Source organism: Cervus elaphus, chromosome 1, assembly GCF_910594005.1.
Source record: "Cervus elaphus chromosome 1, mCerEla1.1, whole genome shotgun sequence".
NCBI classification, from domain to species: Eukaryota; Metazoa; Chordata; class Mammalia; order Artiodactyla; family Cervidae; genus Cervus; species Cervus elaphus.
The window spans coordinates 43,826,976-43,844,680 of NC_057815.1; the positions used below are offsets into that span (position 1 = coordinate 43,826,976).

At 53.4% G+C, this 17,705-nt stretch overlaps 1 protein-coding gene across 1 annotated transcript in view; it reads right to left on the bottom strand.

Moving 5' to 3' along the window:
- Positions 1-8,905: 8,905 nt before the first annotated feature.
- The window catches only part of NECTIN1 (nectin cell adhesion molecule 1), a 72,671-nt gene continuing 63,871 nt past the window's right edge, over positions 8,906-17,705 (bottom strand). The window contains exon 6 of the mRNA XM_043901063.1: positions 8,906-13,221. Coding sequence (XP_043756998.1) covers positions 12,677-13,221 — 545 coding nt within the window. The 3' untranslated portion in view covers positions 8,906-12,676. The remainder of the gene's footprint in view (positions 13,222-17,705) is intronic.

Sequence of the window (17,705 nt, forward strand, 5' to 3'; positions counted from 1 at the left end):
CTGGCACCTTCCAGACCATGGCTTTAAAAAAAAAAAAAAAAGACTTGACATTATACTATTTGTAATCTTCAATAAACATTTTTTAAAGCTAAGAATTTGTTTAGTCACTAAGTTGTTCCAGCTCTTTTGTGACCCCATCGACTATACCCTGCCAGGCTCCTCTGTTCATGGGATTTCCCAGACAAGAACACTGGAGTGGGTTGGTTGCCATGTCCTCCTCCAGGGAGTCTTCCTGACCTAGGGATCAAAGAACCTGCTCTAGAGAAAATGTGGCATCATGTTCTCACAGCTGGCCCCAGTCCCCCACCACCAAGAGATGTCTTAGCGCAGGGATCCCCACCAAGGCCATGGCCGTGAGGGACACATCACAGTCCCTCCATGCCTGTGCCCCTCCCACCAGCTAGTGGCTAGTCATGTAAGATGATGCAAATCAGAGAGGAAGAAACTCAGGGGATGGGGGTTACCCCATAGCCAGGAAGGCGTAGAGCTGGGATTCCACTTGAACTTGGTGAGAATCCTAAAGCCTGAAGTTTCCACCACAGGTTCTCTTTCCCGGCTGCAGTTTGCTGCTGCTTAGGGAAGATGCACAGTGGTGAAAACAATAGTAAAAGCTAATATTATCCTAGCTTAACTGAGCACTCACTCTGTTCCTGGCATTGTGTTAAGTACTTTACAAAGGATGTGAAAGTGTTAGTTTAGTTGTGTCTGACTCTTTGCGACCCCATGGACCCCCCTGCAAGGCCCCTCTCCCCATGGAATTCTCCAGGCAAGAATACTTGTCATGACCTTCTCCAGGGGATCTTCCCGACCCAGAGGTCAAACCTGGGTCTCCTGCACTACAGGCAGATACTTTACTATCTGAGCCAACAGGCAAACCCAAAGGATGATTCTCCTTTAATCCCTACAGCAGCCCACCGTGGTGGGTGCATCTGCTTTACAAATTTCTCTATATACAGCTATCTTTATTCATCCCAGAATTCTGTTTACCTGGATTGAGAAATAAAGTCCAGGGATGGCAAGCGACTTGCCCAAGGTCCACACAGCCCACAAGTGGTAGAACTAGGGATTGAATTGAGGTCAGTGGACCTTAAAGCCCTGCCTCTTTCCTTTCACCAGGTTTTCAATAAATGTCTGCTGTGAACTAAACTGATGATAGAATCAGCATCTGAAAGGGTCACAACAGGCTGAAATGCTGCCTCTGTCATTAAGATAAAACACAGCAGAGATACATGAAAATCACCACATTTAGGGGGAAAAAAATAGCGCAAGTACAGGATGAGAGAGAGATCTGCTTAGAGGCAGCACACACGAAAAAGACTCTCAGGTTTACTCATCCATCTATCCGCCATCCATCCAGAGATTTAGCCACCAGAAGGAAGCCCCTCTGTGTTCCATGCCACCACCATGAGGTCAGCTGGGTTGGCTGTGCCCACAGAGTAAGAGAGAGTAGACCAGGTTCAGGGAAGACATGCAGATAACCCCCTACCCCTCCACCCCCACCCCCTGCTGGTCAGATCGGTTCCAGGAAACCATATTTATTCCCTGGCCCTCGGAATGGGAGGGAGCCTGTAATGGGGGTTTTTTTTTTCTTTTCTTTTCTTTTCAGGAACAGCTGGAGTGCCTGGGATTTTTTATTAAAGGCTATTTTTCAGAGCACTTTTAGGTTTCTGGCAAAATTGAGTGAAACATACAGAGACTTTCCCTATATCCCACTGCCCCTCAAATAGTCTCATCCACTACTACCCAAATCCCACACCAGAGTTGTGTATTTGTTATAATCAATGAACTTTTATAGATAGATATGCTCAGTTCAGTTCAGTTCAGTCGCTCAGTCATGTCCGACTCTTTGCGACCCCATGAATCACAGCACGCCAGGCTTCCCTGTCCATCACCAACTCCCAGAGTTTACTCAAACTCATGTCCATCAAGTCAGTGATGCCATCCAGCCATTTCATCCTCTGTCGTCCCCTTCCCCTCCTGCCCCCAATCCCTCCCAGCATCAGAGTCTTTTCCAATGAGTCAACTCTTCCCATGAGGTGGCCAAAGTATTGGAGTTTCAGTTTCAGCATCAGTCCTTCCAATGAACACCCAGGACTGATCTCCTTTAGGATGGACTGGTTGGATCCCCTTGTAGTCCAAGGGACTCTCAAGAGTCTTCTCCAACACCACAGTTCAAAAGCATCAATTCTTTGGCACTCAGCTTTCTTCACAGTTCAACTTTCACATCCATACATGACCACTGGAAAAACCATAGCTTTGACTAGATGGATCTTTGTTGACAAAGTAATGTCTCTGCTTTTTAATATGCTATCTAGGTTGGTTATAACTTCCCTTCCAAGGAGTAAGCATATTTTAATTTTATGGCTGCAATCACCATCTGCAGTGATTTTGGAGCCCCCCAAAATAAAGTCAGCCACTGTTTCCACTGTCTCCCCATCTATTTCCCATGAAGTGATGGGACCAGATGCCATGATCATAGATATGCTATGACCACACAAAGTTCAAAGATCACAGGCATTTTTGATGCAGGTTTGAGACTTTCTCTGTGCTGGGAATTGTGATAATGCTTTCCCACAGCTGTTGGTCACTCAGCCAAGACTTGAACCCAGGTTTCCCCGACTCCTGAGTCCGGGTTCCTAACAGATGTGTTGCGAAGTGGCCTGATGACTAGAGCAGAGGAAGAAACCTACGAAAAAGACGTTTGGCCAGGAGTTGTTGTTGTTGTTTAGTGGCTCAGTCGTGTCCAAATCTTTTTGACCCCATGGACTATAGCCCGCCAAATTCCTCTGTCCAAGGGATTTCTCTGGCAAGAATACTGGAGTGGGTTGCCATGCCCTCCTCCAGGGGATCTTCCCAATCCAGGGATCGAACCCGGGTCTCCTGCATCGGCAGGTGGGTTCTTTTCCTCTGAGCCAACTGAGAAGTGAAGGACTGTCTTAGGAAGGCCAGGCTATGTATCTTCTCCAGGAAATACCTAGACTCATGGGTGAAACTTAGGGGAGGGAAATTTCGTCTGAATAGAGAAGTTGCCCTCTGATGGTGGGGCTTAGCTCCAGAGGTAGTGAGCTGCCCATCTTCAGAGGTACAAGGGATGCCTGGGGACAGCCCTGCCTTGGAGAGTTTGGGCCATGCCCCCTGCAAAGCCTCTTGACTCTCACTTGGATAAGTTCAGTTTGTTGAATGTTTATTGACCACCTGTTCTGCCCACCCTGGGATGGGTACTAGGGATGGATAAGTCAGGATGCCTGGCCCAAGGGCATGCAGCCTGGTGGGGAGGCAGCTGGTGTGGTTCCATCACTTGCTGACTCTTTTCTCATCCATGGAGGCTCTGTTGTGGCTGAAGGTCCTATGGAGATGAGCTGGCCACTAACTGAGGGGACAGTGGGTGCGAGGAGCTCAGGCTGAGGGCATCCCAGCCTGCAGGCCTCTGAGTCAGTCATCCCCCCAAGGTCTGTGTTCCCTATGGGATAGAACACCTTCCCCAGAGAAGGCTCTGTGGGGTCCTCCAGACAGTCCTTGGGCAGAGAGGAAAGGACTTCTGGGGTACAGGTGTGCTGCCTCCCCCCTCTACCTCTCTTGGAGGGTCCTCCCTCATCTGCTTCACCAGGCCCTAAGGGGGCTGTCACTTTTCTTCATAAACTTCATTCACTTCTTCTAAGGTGGTAACACTATGGAGCAAGGTCTCCATTCGGGATGGACCTGCAGGACTGCCTGCCTAGGCTTTCAGGATCCCACTTTGCTTTCTGACAGGTGCCCAGAGGCCAAGGGCTCAGAAATGTTCTAAAACCAGAAAATCTGCTTGGTTAGCATTACAAGCACAGCTCCATCCTGGCTCCTCAGTTTCCTCCAGGGATTGGCCTCTATTGCAATCACTGTCACCTGGATCCATCTCAGGCAGGATGAGGATGATGATGATGAAGATGACTGATGGTGATGATGGCACATAGCATATTTGGTACCCAGACTCTTCTGTGCCTTAACACACTGAAGTGCCCAACTCCCCACCCTTCAGTCCCAGTTTCTCAAGATTTGCCTCTTCCTAATGATTGACACCTCAGATGACCTCTGCCTCTACACTAGGGGCTGTGAATCTGGCTGTCCATTGGACCTCCTGGGTGCTTGTCGAAAATATACCTGTTTGGGCTCCACTCCAGAGCTCTGATCCTACTGGCCTGGGATGGGGCCTGGATTTTTTAAATCCTTAGGTGATTTGGGTTGTATGACCAGGATTGAGTTTTCTGGCTCAATAGAGCCTGTGATATGTGTGTTGATGATGCTCTGGGGCTGATTCCTGAGCCAAGCAAGTCCATTTCTAGATGTTTCCCTGCTCAAGAGGAGCTTGGATGCAGCAGGGCCAGCGGGGCCAGCGTAGATGAGGCCCCAGGGAATGAAGGGAGGGCACCCTCCAGCTGGGGAAGGAGTGGCTGGCAGAGAGGAGGGGAGGGGGAGGGTGGTGCCTGCAGTCTCTCATCTGGGAGTTGATGGTGGGGAGTGGGGGGAGTGGGATTTGACCAAGGGTCTGACATCAGGACTGTCAATCAATAGAGCAAGTAAGGTTTGGGGGTCCTTTAAGCCAGGACCAAGGTGGAGCCCAAGAACTGCTCCCCAGAAGCGTCTGGCTATGGGGACAGGGTAGAGCGGTTTGTTGAGGAGTCTGGCTGGGAAAGCTCTCCTCAAGTTTTTCCAGAGTCCCTTTCTCCTCCACTTTCCCACCCAACTGTGTGCCTCTCTTCCCACAAAACCATCACAGATACCACCTGCGATATTATGACTTATAACAGGGAGTATATATTTGACCTTGATCCTGTTCCTGGTACAAATTCTAAAACTTTTGGAATTTCCTAAGAAATAGGATTTCTGAAAGAGATGGGCATACCAGACCACCTGACCTGCCTCTTGAGAAACCTGTGTGCAGGTCAGGAAGCAACAGTTAGAACTGGACATGGAACAACAGACTGGTTCCAAACAGGAAAAGGAGTACGTCAAGGCTGTATATTGTCACCCTGCTTATCTAACTTATATGCAGAGTACATCATGAGAAACGCTGGGCTGGAGGAAGCACAAGCTGGAATCAAGATTGCCGGGAGAAATATCAATAACCTCAGATATGCAGATGATACCACCCTTATGGCAGAAATTGAAGAAAAACTGAAGAGCCTCTTGGTGAAAGTGAAAGAGGAGAGTGAAAGAGTTGGCTTAAAGCTCAACATTCAGAAAACTAAGATCATGGCAGCTGGTCCTATCACTTCATGGCAAATAGATGGGGAAACAGTGGAAACAGTGGCTGACTTTATTTTTCTGGGCTCCAAAATCACTGCAGATGGTGATTGCAGCAATGAAATTAAAAGACGCTTACTCCTTGGAAGGAAAGTTATAACCAACCTAGACAGCATATTAAAAAGCAGAGACATTACTTTGCCAACAAAGATCCGTCTAGTCAAGGCTATGGTTTTTCCAATGGTCATGTATGGATGTGAGAGTTGGAGTATAAAGAATACTGAGTGCTGAAGAATTGATGCTTTTGAAATGTGGTGTTGGAGAAGACTCTTGAGAGTCCCTTGGACTGCAAGGGGTTCCAACAAGTCCATCCTAAAGGAGATCAGTCCTGGGTGTTCATTGGAAGGACTGATGCTGAAACTGAAACTCCAATACTTTGGCCACCTGATGCGAAGAGCTGACTCTATTGAAAAGACCCTGATGCTGGGAGGGATTGAGGGCAGGAGGAGAAGCGGACGGCAGAGGATGAGATGGTTGGATGGCATCACCGACTCAATGGACATGGGTTTGGGTGGACTCTGGGAGTTGGTGATGGACAGGGAGGCCTGGCGAGTTGCGGTTCATGGGGTCGCAAAGAGTCAGACACAACTGAGCGACTGAACTGAACTGAACTGAAGAAATAGGAGTGATAAAGTTGTCTTGATTTTCTTAAGACATCCCTTTCAACTACACTTGAGTCTATGTTAGTGAGTTGACTTTGGGAAAGCACCTAGGATCCAGATTGGTTGCCAGGTGAACCAATTGCGTGATTAGAGGCTGGGAAATTTCAGCCCCATCCCTGACCTCTGGGGAGGGGAGAGGGGCTGGAAATTGAGTTCAGTCACCAATGGCCAATAAGTTAATTGATCATGCCTATGTGATGAAGCCTCCATAAAACCCCAAAAGGACGGGTTTGGAGGGACTTTTTGTGCTGGGAGAGGGTACTTCCTGGAGAAGGCATGGGAGACCCATGCCCCTTCCTATATACCTTGCCCTTTGCATCTCTTCCATCTGGCTGTTCCTGGTTTGGATCCTTTTACACTAAACCTAGCGAGTAAACCGGTTTCCTAAATTCTATGAGCTGCTCTAGCAAATTAATCAAAGGTGGGGGAGAGTCATGGGAACCTCTGATTTCTTAGCCAGTAGGTCAAAAGCACAGGAAACCATCTGGACTTGTGATTGGCACCTGAAGCAGAAGCAGTCTTCTGAGGCTGAGCCCTCAGCTTGTGAGATCTGGTACTACCTCTGGGTAGGTTCTGTTAGAATTGAGTTGCTTGTTCAGTGGCGTGGGAAAAAAAATTACATCAGAATTGGGACCAGAGTCACTTTGCCTCTTCTAGGAAGTCATCCCCATGGGCTCTATCAGGCTTTGACGGCTCCACTCGACACCAAGCATGGCTTCTGAAAGCCCTGTTTGTGCCCTGTGGGTGTTCATACTACACTGGCGGTGGGGAAATGAGACACTAGTGCCTGCTACTACCCCTTCCCCTGGACTCCTCTTGCTCCTACTGGACACGGTCTTGCCCTTTAGCATGCTCAGCACATGCTTTCTGACGGTCTGGGTGCCAAACCTTAGTTTCCTTTCTAGGCTTCAGGTCTCCATGTGCCAAATGAGCGTACTGAACTAGAACGATCTCTTTTAGAACAATTAATATAACAATTAATATAAGATGCTAAATTCCAAGTTGGCCTGGAATACTCTTAATACACCTCTGGTCCGGAGAACTCCTACACATCCATCAGGGTCCAGGGGGACACGCGACCTCATCTACAAGCCTTTCAGACCTTCCCAGACAAAATTAAACATTCCTGTTCAGTGCAACCATGGCACTTTGCACATAGCTTTGTTTCAGTCCGTGGCTAGCATGGCACTGTTTGGGGGTTTAAGACCCTGGAGGATCTGAATTCTTTGAAACCAGGGATTCTGGGCGGGACTATCACAGTGTGGCACAATGCCTCGCTCAGGGTGGCCAAATGAACGGATTTCATGAGGATAAATGAATCCTTCAATTTGCCAAGTTCATTCCTTTAGCCATCTGCAGAGGGTAAGGTAAGGAGGATGGGAGAGAGGCTGCCATGATTTCCAGAGAGGAGCTCTGGCCACCCAGATATCTACATCTTAGTCCCATGGTTGAGGTAGGGCATATCCCAGGGGAACCTTAGCCTCTCAGATGAATCCTGTCTCCAAGCCATCCGGGGTCTGGTCCTCTGCTCTGCTGAGGGTGGGGATGGGGTAGGGGATGGGGGCAAGGGTTGAGGTTTGGGCAGAAGTAGCCTAACTACCTGGATATTCTTCCAAAGCCTAGCTCGACTTGAAAGCTAGGTATGTCCCCGCCTTCTGGTACCCTGGGGGATGCGGCTGGGTCTGGCTTCTCCAACCTGGAGAGGCTGTGCCTGGGACTAATCGGCTTGCCCTCCTTCCACTGCCGGAGAAAGTCTTGGCTAATTTGCCGGAACGTTCTAGTTAAATGCCAATTAGGACATCCTGTCCATTGCTATCTTACAATATATTAATAATGTAATTAAGCATTTATTGCCTGCACAAATTAAAAATTAACTTAAACGGACAGCCTGAAAAACTGAGGAAGTGACCGCTTAAGCGACCAATTTGCATCTCATTCAAGTATCAATATCCAAACACAGCCTGGGGTGCTGGGTTTGGCCTTTGAGTGAGGGGCCCAGCCAGCTGCCAGCAGCTGCTGGCTTCTCCTACTCCCGCCTCCAACTCCTCCAGCCCCATTCCTAGGTGTGGAGGGCGTGGTCTTGCCCCAGAGGAGCCTGAGAGCTTGCTGCTGGGCCTCCGTTAGGCTTCCAGCGTCCCCACCCGCTTTTCTCAGGGGTGGGGTATGGTGTGGATTTCACTGAAAGGAGATGCCGCTGGGGTGGCTGGCAGGGGGGCAGTCACTGAAGCCCCTGCCACTCCCACCCCAGGATCGATTTGTCCTGCATTCCAGCCCAGGAGATGGGAAGCAGATGGTACTGGATGGGGGTGGGGTGGGGGGAGGTAACCAAGGAACCAGGAGACCTTCCTCCAATCAGCCTCCTGTGGGGGGTGGGGGGGATGCGGTGGGGATGCAGCCAGCAGGATCTTCCCCAGAAATGAAAGGGTAAAGCGCTTGTCTCTGTCCTGTCCCTGGGGATCCAACACGACAGGTGTGACACTCCTGGTTCTCCTAACAGCCACAGGAGGGGACTCGGCAGGAGGAGCGGGACAGTGGGAGGTGGGGTGAGGAGGGGTGTTGAAGGAGCCCGAGTAGGAGCTCTGGGGCCGGAGGACAGCGCAGGCCCCTCTCTCTGCACGGTTGGTCTCCCCAGTCTCTCAACCTGCAGGTCCTCACTGCTCGTGCCTCAACAGCCAAGCTGTCCCGAGGCTGCGGGCCACTTGCGTGCAAGATGGTTCAGCAGCAGCCTGTGAGCTGCGGCGAGGACCCAGGCGGGACTCGCATGTTCGCTCTTGGGGCTCCTCTGGCCTGTGTAGGGGGTCCTTCAGGGTACGAGTCTCTGTCCCAGAACCACAGGACCCGGGGCGTGGGGTGGGGGCTGCCTTCCTTGCTCTGGGGCTCCAGCCTCAACCCAGCTGTACCCTGCCCTCCCCCCACAACAGCCGTGGGGAAGGGCCCAGCTCCTGAGTGACGCGAGGCAACCAGGGTTGTTTTAAAGACTTTATTTATAAAAAAGTACATTTTTTTTTTCCTCAGTACATTTTTCAACCCATCATTTTTTTTTTTCTTATACAAGTAAAAGGGGGTGACGCAAACACCCCCTGGGTTAGAACCAGGAGAATCTGCTGGGCGGTCCCTGGACCAAAGACGAAAACAGTGACTAAGAAATTGAAGCAAAGGTAGTGCATCACACTCTGGGGGGAGGGGAGGGGCAGCTTCTCCTGGATTTTCTTTCCATTTATACAAAAAAAAAAAAAAGAAAACCACTTTTGTTTTCCTGGCCAAGAATCCCATTCCTCACAGCGGGAGTCGGAAGAGCAGCAGCACCGGTGGGATGGGGGCTCCTCTGGCCTCACAATTGGGGGGGTGGCAGCGGCAGCAGCAGCAGCAACGAGGTCCCGGAAGTGCCTCTCGGCACAGGGACCCCTGGCACATCTCCCCGTGGGCCTGGGGCCTGGGGGGCCCACCTGCAGGCTCCTGGGGGCAGTCGGCCCAGGAGGTCTCTGTGTGGCCCCTGGGAGGCCTGGCAGCCCTCCCCACCTTCCAGGCGAGCTGCCCACATCACCTCACTCGATCCCCAATTCCTCTGCTCAGGAGGATGGCAGAAAATTTATTGCACCAGTGACTTGGGCACATGGTGGGGGTTGGTGGGTGCGGGAGGCAGGGCGGGGGGCACGTGCCTGGGAGACAGGGCCCGGGTGAGTCTTTCTTATGGTCCGAGCGCTGGGACATCCGTTTTTCCTGAAGGGCTTTCAGCAGGGCCAGGCCAGCCCCCTGGTGTATCTGTGGGGTTGGGGGTGAGCTCCCGTGTGTGTGCTGGGCACCTGTGCAAACTCGTGCACGCGTGGACCGGGCCTGACGTGGCTGCACGTGCATGCCTGCGTTCCCCGATTCTGTGCTGCTGCTCTTCAGATCCTTCTGATCAAAGGGGACTCGGAGGGTTGTTACACATGAGAACAATATCAAAATCTTAAGGAAAGGGGGTTTATCGGTGGAGTGGGGGAGGGGGCGGGCAAGGACCATGAGGGTCACAAGAGGCAGGATGACAAGTGGGGAGGCCTTGGCACAATGAAGACCAAGTTTATTTCATTTCCAGCAAAAGGCAGAAGCTCAGTTCATGCTGGGGTCATGGAGGAGAAGCAAGACGTCCTGGTCTCTGCTGGGCCAGACCCCCTCCCCCACTACCCATGCCAGCTGCCTGCGGGCCCATCAGTAGTACCCACCTCCCCACAAACTTAGGGCACACAAACCGCATCTCTGCAGGCCCAAGTGCTGACCCCATGAGACCCTGGCCTCATGCCCGCTCTCGGCCCCAGGTAGCGGCACCCCGGCTGGGCATGCTGCTGCTGGGCCTCTGGCAAGTCTGGAGCCTCCCACATGGCCCACACATGTGGCACGGACCCCCAAATTTGTGCTTTGCTGGAGGGGAGGGCTGGGAGGTGCCTTAAGGGGGACTCAGTGCTTTGGCTAGGCCTGGGGGCCTCCTAAGTCCATCACAGAAAGAGGAAGAGAGAGTGGCAGTGCAGGATAAGGGAGACACAAGAGGAGTCCTTTCGGTCTTATGATTTCAAGGGGGTGGAGAATGCCTCTATCAGGCAGGCCCCTGGGATTTCCTCCTGCTAGGGGGCAAGGAGGCCAAGCAGAGGGGCCAGAGTGGTATCAGGCGGGACGGGGCAGTGATGTAACATGGAAAAGCTCCTCTGCCCTGGGGTGAGGGGACACTAATACTGCTGGGAAACGCAGCCCAGCTCCTCTACCCTCTCTGCCCTGTGACTAGAAAGACCCCAGAATTTTCTCCCAACTCCACCCCATCCAGTACCCCCAATGCCAAGAGAGGGGAGCACCGCCCCAGGGTTGGCATGGCTTCAGACTTCTGCTACGTGGCTACTGGGTGGACTGGGCTGGGGCTAGGGCAGTGGGGGCTGGGCGAGAAGGGTGACCCAGCTGGTGGGTCCAGGGTTGCCAGGGCAGAGATGGAGCTGGCTAGGGGTTCAATAGCAGCACCAGGGAGGGGAGGAGGAGGACAGGGGGCTGGGGGCTCCCTTGGGAAGCCTATGGCAAGGGTAGGTTGGTGCCCGTGGGGCACAGAGTGGTCTGCCTCCCTCCCCCCAACACTTGCCATCCCACAGAGCCTCTGCACCCTGGGCTGAGTTCACCAGAATCCTTGCGGGCAGACACGAACCTGCCTCTCCTATCCCAGGGTCTCTCCCATCCGGAGTGCTGGGGGGGACGGGCTGGGCAGATGGAGGAACTGAGGCACTTTGAGCTGGGGGAACAGAGAGGGGGGCCGGAAGGGGCCTTCCTCCAGGAAGACCATCGGTCTTGGGTGATTGACAGGAACCCAGAGCCCCATTCAAGAAGGGAATCTACAACTCAAAGGGAAAGCATCTCCAGGGTTCCCCCGCCACCCACCGCACCCGCACCCGGTGGGGACCAGGGAGAGCTGAGCAGGACGGGGCGGGTGGTGAGCAGGAAGGGCTGACTCAGGATCCTCGACCCCGCCTCCCCTCACGCTGTCTGGCAGGTCCAGGGCCGCTACACTGGCCTTCTCGTGGGCGAGGAGCTCCCTGCACCCTACAGTCTCATCAGCCCGCGATCGCGGAGCTCCTTCAGTGCTCGCTGCCTCCTCTAGTGCCCTCCACGTGGATACACCTCCACTCTCGGGGATCACTCCTTTCTGGGATCCCAGCTCTGACTCCCAAGAGAATCAAGAGTTGCTTGCACTTGATAGGCAGGGAGAAATACAAGAAATTTCCATGCGGTTAAGAGCCGGCCTGAGATGCCAGGGTGGAGGCACCTGGGGGGCTTGTCTCAGCTCTCCCTGGAAGCTTCTGAAGGCCGCCTGCCCCCATCCTCCGCTGGAAGGAAGGGGAGAGGTGGGGCAGAGAGGCGGGCCTTGGGCAGTGTCCAGCCTGGGTAAGGCATGTGACCCCAGGGGGAGCACAGGGGGAGACACGAACAACATGTGTGTGCATGTAGGTGTGGGTATGTGTTGGTAGAGGTGTATGGGAAGTGTGGGCCAGAGTGACCTGCAGTCCTGCTATGTAGGGTGCAGATGGGCGAACAGGAACCACCGGAGCTGTGCCAACTTAACTCTTGGGAGGCCGATGAGGGAAAAAAAAGGAAAACCAGCCTTCAGGAAAACACACTGCCCAAGGCTCCAGGTAGAGACCTCAACTTGATTCAGGTAACGAACAAAGACAGCCCTGCGTGCTTTGGAAAAGCTGCCCCCACCCCCTACCTCTTGCGTGCCATGGCTGCCTAGACCAGGGGTCCAAACACCCACTGTGTCAGCTCGTGGTGGGATGGGGAGGTTGCTGGGTTCCCTCTCCCAGGGAAAAACGAGCAGCATCTCGGGTCCAGGGGAGGGGGCTCTTCCTCTTGGAGCCCCTTCAGCCGTCCACCAGCAAGGGGAAGGATACGAACAAATTCCAGTGTTGGGGGCAGGGGAGGGCTGGCTCCCCAAACCCTGGAGGGACGCCCAGGTACACAAGACGAGAACAGGGCTCCCCGCAGAGGGCGGCAGGGGGGGTGTTGGGAAGGAAAGGTACAGCAACACCGAAGCCACAGTGAACACGACACCATGGGGCAGGGCCGGGGGCAGGGAGGAAATCAAAACCAAGCCAGGTCGTGTGCCCTGGGCTCCCGGGTTCCCCGGGCAGCTGCGTGAGTCTCTGGCGAGCTCCTGGAGGAGTGGGCGGTGGGGGCGGGCAGGGGGCGTGCGGGTGGGGGCTGGGACGGAGGCTCTGGGCGGGGGTCTACACGTACCACTCCTTCTTGGAAATGAAAGACCCGTCGTTCTGAGAGACCATGTTCTCGGCCAAGTCCAGCTGCTCGGGGTCGTATTGGTAGCCCAGAGTCCGGTCCCCGTAGCCGTCCTGACGGGCCTCAGCCTCGTCCACCGTGAAGTAGGGCCGCTTGGCGTCCTCGTCGTACTTGGGGTGGGGGCCGCCCACCTTGCGCTCGCCCCCTCCGCCCTCCTCCTCCTCTTCCTCCTCGTAGCTGCTCCCGCCCAGGGGGCCGGCTTTCTTGTCGTCGTCCGAGTCCTCCGGGTACTGCAGGTTCTGGGCCATGGGCGGGTGGTGCTGGGGGATGCCCGCCTTGCTGTAGCCGTTGCCGTACACGTGCTTCTTGGTGCTGTAGTCGCCCTTGAAGGTGTGCCGGCGCCGGCGCAGGGCCACCACGATCCCGCCGACCACAATCAACACCAGCAGGATGCTGCCCACCACGCCCCCAATGATGGCCGTGGGCACGGGCCCGGCGCGCCGCCCGTGTTCGGGAGGAGACGGGGTGTAGGGGAACTCTGGGTGAGGAAAAGAGAAGGAGGGGGACAGTGTCAGTGTCTGCTCCGGCGGGCGGAGTCAGCAGGGGTGGCAGGGAAGGAAGGAGAGAGGGAGACGGGGAGGCGAAGGCAGGAAGTGAGCCCAAGGCCAGCTCTTGTTCCAGAGGCGCCCCCGGCACCCCCCTCCCCATCCAGGAGACCGGCGAGCTGCGCTGGAGCTGGAGAAGACAGAGAAGAGACAGTCCCGTGGCCCCAGAGCCCCCACACTGACTTTCTCCTTGAACGTGGAGCCAGCCCAGCCACGACCCAGTGTCCACACCAGCTGCATGACATCCAGTGTTCCTGACACCCCGTAAAGTAGTATGCTATTCATTTCCATCCGGCACACGACGAGACAGGGCTTACAGAGGTTAAGTAATTTTCCCGAGGCCACCAGCCAATGACACATCGTTGGTTCTCTTGCACGGAAAGCCTGTGCGAAGGTCACCACTGCCCCTCTGCCTGACACCTGCTGGTCACTGTGCCCGAGCACCACACCTTGGCTTCTGAGACGCCGAGCCTGGAGCAGACGGGGTGCCCCACGCCTGACTTCATCTGCTCCCAGGGTACAGAGAGGAGGACGGGCGCCCCAGTGCTGGCCCTGTAGATGCCCTGTGTGTGTGCCAGAAAGCTGGGCTGTGGTTCTTGGCTGAGGTCTGGCCCTGCAGGGCAAGGTGGGGGCCGGGGGTGTAGCCAACGCGGGCTACGAGCAGGAGACACTCAGCATGACGGTGCAGAAAGGGGGCGTGAGAGCACGTGAGTAGCAAAGATGACAAGTATACACAGGCGAGCACGTGCGCGGGCACACGCCCTAGCTGTCACACCAGCCCACATACCTGTGCTGCTGTGATGAACGTGTGTGTACAACCATGTGCATGCTAAGGATGGAGGAGAAACTAGAAGGCAGAAAAAGTGAGAAGAGAAAGGAAGAGGGTGGGTGGGAAGGGAAGGCCGGGTGGGTGCCCCTGGGGCCAGGCCAGAGGCCGAAGGGGTCCCCAGGTGAGGCTGAGGGAGGCGGTGCCCAGCACCACCACAGGGTGGCGCTGGAGACCGCAGCTGGCCTTGGACAGGAGGAGCCGGTGGGCAGGTCTGGGGCAGGTCTGGGGCAGGCCTGGGCGGCTGACCCTGGCTGCTCTCAGCCCTCCTCTCTTCCGGCCAAGGGAGAGGGTCGATGTGGGCCCATGTTTTGGCCTCTGGGAATCGGTTCCTGCCAGCTCACTCCCTGATTCAGCATCACTCACTCCGTGGGAATTCTGTTCCTCCTAGGAGGCCAGTCCCTCCTCCCAGAAGTGGAGCTGGTCTGGGGTGTGAGTGTGTGGTGTGCTGTCTGCAGCGGGCGGGAGCAGGGCAGGATTTTAGAAGAGAAGATGAAGGGCTGTCCAGGAGCTCATGCTACAAGGGCCAGTGAGGACATGGGGACCAAAGGAAGGGGTCCATTTGCCTCAGTAAAGACAAAGCAAAGTGGGTGATTAAGTAGTTGATCCCACTAGGGGATCGTAAGTAGAAAAAAATGTGGGAGACCCCTGTAAGCTAATGATTACTCAAGAGAGCAAGTTTGCTTAACCACAAAACCAAGCAGGCTTGTTTAGCAAAAAAACCCCGCGACAGAAGCATAAGACCTGCCCCCAGGCAATAAAACAATGGTGACATGAGACCCACATCCTGACCAGTGAACTCAGTAAATTAATGATCCCTAGGACAGGGTCTCTGCACACATAAAAAACAGCAATTGGTGGACCTAGCTTGACCATGTAGGGACAAGGAAACTTCCCTGCTCAACCTGGAGGAGGAGCTGATGATGGAAGCATGACGTCTACTTAAGAATGACAAAGACGTCTTCTCTCCCTTCCCACTTACTTATTTATTTTTTTGGATTAAAAAACTGTAGCTCAGTAACTTCTTGGGGTGTGGCACCCCCTCGCCCACCTGCTTGTAAGCCTCACAAGCATCCTATTCTAATAAATCACTTATCTATCACTTTGCTTCTCGCTGATTTCTTGCTGCACTGAGACCTATAGTACCGGGACACTTCAGAGCCCCCGAAATGCCACTCGATGGTTTCAGAGCCACCCAGAGGCTCCTGCGCCTGGCCTCTCGCAGGGGGGAGTTGGTAGAAAGAAGTGCATCCACCGAAGACTCAGCATCCCACCTGTCACTGTGTCCTCATTGCAGGTCACTGAGTGGCTGCCCAATAAATGTTTACGGAATATCTGTCCTCACCGCCCACTTCCAGAACAATCTCCCTGAAGCTCAAGCGTCTTCTCCTGGTTCTCCAGGTCCCATCTGTCTACCGCCTTGACAAGGGCTGCACACCTGCTCCCTGCGAGGTGGGAGCTGCTGCCACAAGAAATGCCCGAGAGGCAGCTGGCAGGAACCTGACCGCCTCTGTACTTTCAACCTGCCAGCTCCCCCTTCAGTTCTTACCCCATACCTGCGTACTCTCGCCTCTTGCCACCTGCCTCATCATCGCTCCACCCACCCATCGACTCACCCATCCACTCAGCAAACACGTACCGACCATCTATTTATTTCACTAGTCACAGGAAACAAAGAACTCAGGACCCAGCTGAGGAACCAAATGACACTCTTAGGCAAAGCAGCATGCAGACATCAAGGGCGCTGGTGGTTAGGGGCTTCAGGAGTGCAGGGCAAGACAGCATTGTAGCCTGGCACTTGGAAAGGCTTCTTGGAGAAGAGAAGACGAGGCCAAGCCTTGAAAGACGATGAGGACTTGGAGAGGCCAGCAGAATAAGGAAGGCATCAGGTAGAGAGACCTACCCTTCCTTTCTGACATGTTTCCCTTGCCTTCCGATAAATACAAGGAATCCTTGACTTTCTGTTTGGAGCATTCTGTGTGCAGACTGTACTGTGGGGCCTTCTCTCTGCTCCAGGAGCCTGGCTGGGGGCTCCATCCTCGGACCTTACCCCCTGCTCTCCGTCCTCGGGGAAGTCCTGGCCTCAGGGTCATGAGTTACCTCGATCCTGCTGGCTCTCCAAATCATCTTGGGTAGCTAGCTCTCCCCACAACTCTGAGGCTTTAACTGCAAAGGCCTCACAGACCACAGTTCCCCAGCCATGGCCGTGGAACCTTGAGCCATCGGCTCAGATGGTTGGCAAAAATACTGGGTCAAATGCTTTGGGAGATGTCGCTGCAGACAAAGCATCAGAGCCCATCTTCTCATGCACACTGTGAACTGTAAGAGGAAGATGCAGTGCTTCCTAGCCTACTGGAACACAAACCCCACCCTTCCTGACTCAAGGACCATTCACAAGACAAGTATTTGGGGACATGCTTTGAACGTTCTTCTGTAGCACATCCTCCTTTGGAATCCTCTCCACCCCCATCCTCCCGCAACGTGTCCACCATCTTTCCTCAAACCCCCTCCACTCAACACCACAACTCCACCACCATCTGTCTACTCTTATGGCTTGGAATTTCATTCACCTTTGACTATTCCTTCAGCATCTCTTGGGTCAAAATCTGCCATCAAATCTTGTTGACTCTTCCTATTGAACAGCTTCTCTCTTGACACCATGTTTTACTGTTATAGCAGATCCTTGAATCTCCCACCTTCATTTGGTCTCTGCCCCCCTTTAGTCACTCCATCCATAGTCACCAGGTTAATTTTCACTGTGTAGACACCATCACTCCCTTTCTCAAAGACTCACAATGACTTCCCCATTGCCTGTTGAGTCACGCCAGTCTGGTTTTCAACACTTCCATCACACGACTTCATCTTGGGTCTGGCCAACTTGCTGTCCACGTTGATTCTTTACTGCTGATCTTGTTCTTGCTGATTCCCCTGCCAGGAATTGCCCTGCCTCATCCCCTTCTGCTTATTTTAGTGCTTCTGTCTCTTCTTTGTTTTGCTTTCTCATCTCCAGCTCACACTTCTCTTTTTTCTTCAGAATTTTTATGTACCAGTGGTCTGTAGCTCTCATTCTGGTATAAACAATAGCTCATTCCATTTTGTTAATCATATACTAACATATTACAGTAAAGCCTGATAGAACAACCTGCAATAAATGCAAATTAGGATCTACCATGATTGGCTCTGGTCCTTCTGCCAGTTTTCAAGAGGCTAAAATTCTTCTCTTCTGCAGAAACAGGGAAGGGGGTGGAGGAGGTGGCAGCATCATGATAATTGGGGACTGACAATTCAATGTGTTACAGTTGTGTACAACATTAGTTCCACTGTATTTACTTTTATGCTTTCTATAGAAACAGAAACCCAAGAAAAGCAAATCCCTCCTACTTTTCACTTGACTACATTGAATTTTGGAGGGCCTACTCGTCATGGTATGGTAAAGTTGACTGTATTACCCATTTCATGAGTGGCTGGTGTCCCAAACTAGCTGTAAATCCAAATTCAAAGTAAATCTTGAACCTGACCTCTTCTCACCTTCTCCATCACTACTACCCTGATCCCAGCCACTGTCATCTTTCACCTGGATTATTGCAATAG